Source organism: Capricornis sumatraensis, chromosome 10 (genome assembly GCF_032405125.1).
Source record: "Capricornis sumatraensis isolate serow.1 chromosome 10, serow.2, whole genome shotgun sequence".
NCBI classification, from domain to species: domain Eukaryota; kingdom Metazoa; phylum Chordata; class Mammalia; order Artiodactyla; family Bovidae; genus Capricornis; species Capricornis sumatraensis.
Window position 1 is genome coordinate 57920801 of NC_091078.1, and position 6348 is coordinate 57927148.

At 44.1% G+C, this 6348-nt stretch overlaps 1 protein-coding gene across 1 annotated transcript in view; it reads right to left on the reverse strand.

Moving 5' to 3' along the window:
• Positions 1-4099, reverse strand: part of SCN11A (sodium voltage-gated channel alpha subunit 11) — a 77723-nt gene extending 73624 nt beyond the window's left edge. Inside the window, exons 1-2 of the mRNA XM_068981943.1 lie at positions 3833-4099; positions 762-880 (exon numbers count right to left, since the gene is read on the reverse strand). Of these exons, the coding sequence (XP_068838044.1) occupies positions 762-880; positions 3833-4099 (386 nt within the window). The remainder of the gene's footprint in view (positions 1-761; positions 881-3832) is intronic.
• Positions 4100-6348: the final 2249 nt, after the last annotated feature.

The window sequence follows — 6348 nt, forward strand, 5'->3', positions numbered from 1 at the left end:
GCCACACGTCTGACCTACAGACTTGCAAAAACTCGCCCTCTGGCTTTCAGGTGGGGCAGCTCTGTGATACAATCCATGCTCTGAAGATCCCTGTGGGCTCAGGCTGATGCCTGATGTAGACTCAGCTAAGGCCCTGTCCTTGTTTGGCTCCTCCTTTTGCTCCATGATGATTCCCGTTTTCCTTTTCCAGACGGCACTCCTCCACTAAATCACTTAATTAAGAATCCCATCTCAGGCTCTGCTTCTAGGGAACCCAACTTAAATAGATACTCCTTCCCGTTTTCCTCAGTACTTCATTATGTCTACCAACCCACGCCTGTCTTTTTCACATCTCCCCCGCCTCCCATCTGAAACTGCCAGGTTTCTTCTCATCCCCTGTAAATCTGTACTTTTAACATTAGAAAGTGTTTCCAAAAAAGCTTTAAACACTGTAGTTCTACCACAACTCATTTATCAGCTAAACTCGGTGCACAGGTTGCCAGTTTACAACCTTTACTTGGGTCTCAGCTTAGATGTTCCATTCTTCAGGAGGCCATTCTTGATGCCTCCCAAGCCCAGTTGAGCCTCTCGTCTCCTCCGAGGCCTCAGGGTCCCAGACGGGGGCCCAGCCCCAGCACAGCCCTGCCTGCCATGCAGTGGGGCCACTCAGCCAGTATTTGTTGAAAGAATGGGTTGTTTCCACTCAACAGACACACGAACCCCTAGAGCTTGTGCATGCTTCCCATGACCTGGACTTAGTAAAAGAAGCAACAAAAGGATATGAATGGACTGAGATTCTAATGGCCAAACTTCTGATTGAATTGAAAGGCCCCAAAATGAACAAGGCACGTTTGGCGCTGAAGCGGTAGATTGTTCTCTTTTTGTTCAACACCATAAATGTCTGCCAAAAAAAAAAAAAAAAAAAAGGCAAAAAACCACACAACAGGAATTATATGCAGTGACAAAACAATATTCATCATGAGTTTATCTTGGAGAAAATTCAGTGGAACCATAGGTTGAGGTATGGCTTGTCATATTATGACAGCAGCTTCTGATTGGAGAGTTACCTTCTGAAGCCAGAGGTACTTTCTGAGCAGCTTACACTGTCACTTTGGAAGCCAGTAGATCTCCCCCACCCACGTGGCTTGGGTCTCTCTCAGAGGCCCAAGACTCTGATCTGTTGAAAGTCAGTCCTTACGTCTAAAATAATTGTTGAGCTATGGACTTTTCACCCAGTGACATACTCTGGAGGCCACAGAAATGAAGTGCATGGGCCCTGCAAACAAATAAAAAAGAGATAAAGAGTAATAACTGGGTCAAATAAAACCCTTTGTATTTACTATTTATGGAGATGAGAATTAGAAGAGAACTTGAAGAGACAGTAGTAGAACTGAACATTCACTGGAGTCTCTGCTGCCTTGTCATGGGTATAACCAGGGATGCCAAATCCAGGAAAGACCCACCAAATGGTGCACTTCTCACCCAAAGTGTTCAACTGGGCCCTGCTGAAAAACACCTGCTTCCTCCTTGCATCTCTTCCTGGGCTCTGGGCATGAAGCTGCCTCTGGACAAAACCAACAACTCACAGGCTTCTAACATCAACCTTCAAACCATCCCCTTTCCATATAAAAGTCATCTGCTGTCCCCTTATGGGTTCCCAAGGCTGTTAGTTATAAAAGCCTTCATAGAACTAGGGTCATTCCCGTCTCCCATGTCACTGTTCTTTTCAGACTTGCAGAAAGTACTCCTTGACATGTAATTCAGCATGTTCTCAGACAGGGAAGACAGGTCTTGTCATCCAGGCACAGAAACAGCGGGTTAGCTGCCACCTTGGTTGAGGGACCAGAACTTCCGTCACTGCCAAGCATCAGCTTCCTTCACTGAGCTATGGAACTTGTCTGCTGGCCATCTGGCAGCAGGGAAAATGTGGACTAGGATGTTTTCTTTTTCCCCCATAATAAAATGAAATGGGCTACAGGATTCCTTGAAAGCTATGAGCCCAGGAGTCTAAGACTCACTTTGGGGATTCCGTATACTTCCTTTGGACAGAAAGATGATTTTAGGGCAGAGAGTAAACCTCTCCCTGGGGTGGGTCACCCAGATTAATAGGTGGCATGATATGGCTCTATTTCTGTGCCCTTTGATCTTGATGTTTTATTAATGCCTCCTCTGACTGCTTTAAATATTTCAACTAATGGTGTATTTAACTATACTTGCCAAGGTTTTAATGATTTAAAATATAGGTATTTCCTGTCTGCTTGCTGACACATCTCCACCCTTTTCTCTTTCAAAAATGGAAGCTTTGAAAGATAAGAAGTGACCTGTGACTACAGAAAGAACACTTGGGTTTGAGTCCCAGCTCCACCACTAACTGGCTGCTTGACCTGGTGTAAGCCACTTCCCCATTAAGGCTTTGTTTCCTCATCTGTAAGGGGAAGTGCTAATGACACCACCCATAGCTCACAGGAGTGCTGAGAGCACTGGCATGTGAGGCTGTGGGCGTAAGAGCTCTGAACAAGTATCATGTCTCCTGATTTAAAGGGAGGACCCGGATTTAGAAGAGGGTCCTAGAACATCCACCCCAGCTGGAACAGAGTCTGTCCTCCCAGGACTGTCCATAACACACCAAGCTGCTGCCTCCCTCCTGGGTCCCCTACCAGGCTTGAGGCAGAAGGAGGTCTTCTGGAGTTAACTTATCTCCAATGACTCTGCCTCTAACAAGTCCCTGGAATCCTGGGGCATTAGGAGAAGGAGAGATATTGAAGTGTTTTTGTTCCTTCATCTCCTTTCTCCTTTCTTGTTCTTCCCACTCTTACTGCACTTTCCTCCATTACACAGTCCTCATTTGGCCTGGTAATCCTGAGTCTGTTCAGTTCAAGGACATACAAACCAGGCAATCTTCCTTTGGAGAAGTCAGTTTCTCATGGGTGCCCACAAAGGATGCCCTCAGCATGCCATATTTTCCAGGGTTTGCCCCAAACTCCTCAGCTTCCTTCCTCCCTGTCTTCAGTCTGGCAAAGTAGGTTTTCCATTCTCTGCTGGATCACGCAGTGAAATGATGAAAGCAGTCTTCTGAGTCTTTCCTGAAAGGGGATGGCTTATAGAGGACTTTCCTCACTGCCCTGGGTTTTCAACCAGCCATCAGAAGAGCCTGAGCTCACACTTCCTCATTCAGGAACCTCTTTGAGAAACTTTTATTAGAATTTCCCTACATCTAGGTAGATAAAACAGCAAGACTATCACATATTGTCATGGAGTTTACATATAATCTGCATGTGCCCACTTGATTACAATATTCTTAAACTTTATTGAGCTCCTCTTATGTGTCAAGTGTTGGTTTGGGGCTTTGACCTTCATAGTAATAACCTAAAAAGCCTTTCTCAAGGTAAACTCTAGTTGCTGAAACAGACATTCATGGACAGTGGTATTAATCCTTCATATCAGCACAATGTTTTACAGTTTATAAAGTGCCTCCATCTCATGTCTATGCTGTAATGAAGGGAAAGCAGGCATTGTTCTCATTTTACTGATTAGGAAAGTGATAATTAGTGAAATTGTTTGCCAAAACTTACAAATTCAAGCACTTGAAATGGTCTGTATTCAACCTTTCTGATTGCTAGCCCAGTTCTTTCCTGACACCATTTTACCCTTCTACTGCTCCTAGTCCTTATCTTCTCCAAGATATGCATTATTATAGAGAGAAAATTAGTACTAAAAGCCATTCTTAGGACTATGAAATCAAAGACAGGGTGATAGCAAAGGAGAAGTGGGGTTTGGCCTCTTTATAGCCCCAGAAGATCCTTGCAATGCCAGTTATACTTTGTGGTGAGAACACTCCCGTCTCCAGAGGTACCTTGTGATTGCTGTAGAATGGGTCCAAGTCTTCTAAGGGCTTTGCTACCAGGTCACGGGGAATGTCACCATAAAGCTTGGGCAACTTTCTGGAGACCTTTAGGTCGAGTTGAGGTCGAGGCTCAGGTTCTGCTGCTTTCCAATCTTTGGACTTCTTTTTCTCCTTTTGGATGGCAATCCGCTTCTTGATTGCAGCCAAAGAGTCAGGAGTGAAGGGGCGGAAATTCCTCCCATCTGGAAAGATCACTGGGTAGCACCTGTCATCCATCTTCACCCTCGGGACAGAGACAAGCAGTAAATAGATTCTCAGAGAGATCTGGGAGGTAGAGATCACACTCTAATTTCTGCCCTGATATTCTACTTTCCATGGATAGAACCATGGAGTCTACAGAGTTGAGACTGAGATGGGGGGACTTGGGAGCTCATTAACTGTGGGGAAAATCAGGAAGGTGGACCATAATTGTGGATATACCAAGAATTTGGGGCATACGTGAGACCAAAGCAGAACATCATTCCTGAAGGACCTGGGAACAGGTGGGAAGCTGAGTTCAAGATCAATGAGCAGAAGAAGCAGCTCAGTCTGTAAAACTGAGCACCAAGCAAGACAATAAGACTAAATCAGCTGAACTACTGAAATAGGACCTACTAATGGTAGACAAGTGGTCACAATATGAACAGGAGAGGAAGGAACAGGAAATCAAATGGACCATAACTGGGGGTTGTAAAATCAAAACTATGAGTTCATGAGTCTTTCTTCACCTTTGGTCAGCAAAGTTCTTGAAATGTGATGGGATAGAAACAAAAGAGCCATAAACACGGGCATGAACATTTATACTATCCTCTGTGATCCTATGCCAGCTCCCTTATTTCTGAGATCCAGACTAGGCAGAAGCAAGACTCCAAGAAAGCAAAAAGGGTTTGCCAAAGCCAATAGGGTCACTCTATCATAGGATAATAGCTCTGCCAGCCCTTATCCCTGATAGTACTTTCTACAAGGACTTTCTCCACAGCTTCAGGCTTAAAACTAGACTCAGAAAAAAAAATTGTGTTTCAGTTGAATGCATTAATTCTCCATATCAAGCATCCTCTTCCTTTCTAATTTACTGAATGACAATCTAGGACTAATTCTTACACCTCTCCAGGGAATTACAATGGGGAGTCCGACATAGGACTGGTGTCTTCATTCAACAACCATGTGTTCAGTGCCTGGTCCAGGCACAGTGCTAGGTAATAATGGTGAAAAAACCTCCATTGCTCCTCCAGGCACTACAGTTATGCTGCCCTGCTGTAGTGGAGAAGACAGATAAAAGACATGAAATTACAACAGAGAAAGACAAATGCTACTCTAGGAAAGTAATAGAGGATAAGTATCTAAGCAGCTTTGCAGAATCAGGGATGGGTTACCAAAGCTTTAATGTCTGAGTTGAGACCTGAAGGAGATGTAAGTCTCAGAGAAGAAAATAAGGGACATCAGAGTTGCAGGGAGAGGAAAGAGCATGAACAAAGACACTTGGTTGAAAAAGTACATTATCCATCAACAGGTCTTGTTTGCCCAGAATGGAGATTTTTGTGAAGCATGATGGTCAGTCAGCATCAGAGAGCATGTGGGGGCTTATAATATTTAGTAAAGATCATGAACTTCACCCTGAGGGTAGCGGAGGGTGCTAACATTTGAGTTATTACTATTACAGAGGAGTAACACTATCATTTTTTAATATCCCTCTTACTGGTGAGAATGGATAGATTTGGGATAAAGGGATGAAGGAGTTGAGAAGGCTAGAAGAGGGGAAGTGAGCTTAGAAACCGTTGCAACAGGTCATAACCACTGAGGATGACCTAATGGAGTAGATGGATTTGAGAGTCATTTAAGAAACAACTGGATTTGAGGGCTAGGAAGGAGCCAAGGCTCCTGGATTGGGCAAGTGGGTCAACAGTGCCACTCACTCACATAGAGAGCACTAGGGAAGGAGAAAGCTACGGGTGAGCAGATTCAGTTTAAAACACATGGAGTTGAAGCTACCGACGGGATCTGCAAGCAGAGAGAATCAAGAAGCACTTCAGTACAAAGAAATCACAGCTTATACACACTGGGCTCTGAAAACAGCACATTAAAAAAAAAAAAAGAAAAAAACACTAAAAACATGGCCAAAATTTCCCTTGAAAATCCCTTGCTGCTGCTGCTGCTAAGTCAGTTCAGTCGTGTCCTTCAGTTCAGTTCAGTTCAGTCGCTCAGTTATGTCCAACTCTTTGCGACCCCATGAATCACAGCACGCCTTAGGGGGGTACCATATTGAAGAGGCATCTCAATTCATTTGTCAACAAATTCAGTACTGCCAGTTTTCTCCCAGTGCCAGAACAAGTCACTCTTTCTTCAGTGAAGAAAGTAGCTGGATTGTGTTTAAGAGTCATAATAAAGGCAACATAAATATGTCTTTAAACACACTAAGGGTAATGTAATATTCACAAGGTGTGAGCTGTATGTCAACAGAAACCCAACCTGGGACCATAGATTCGGAG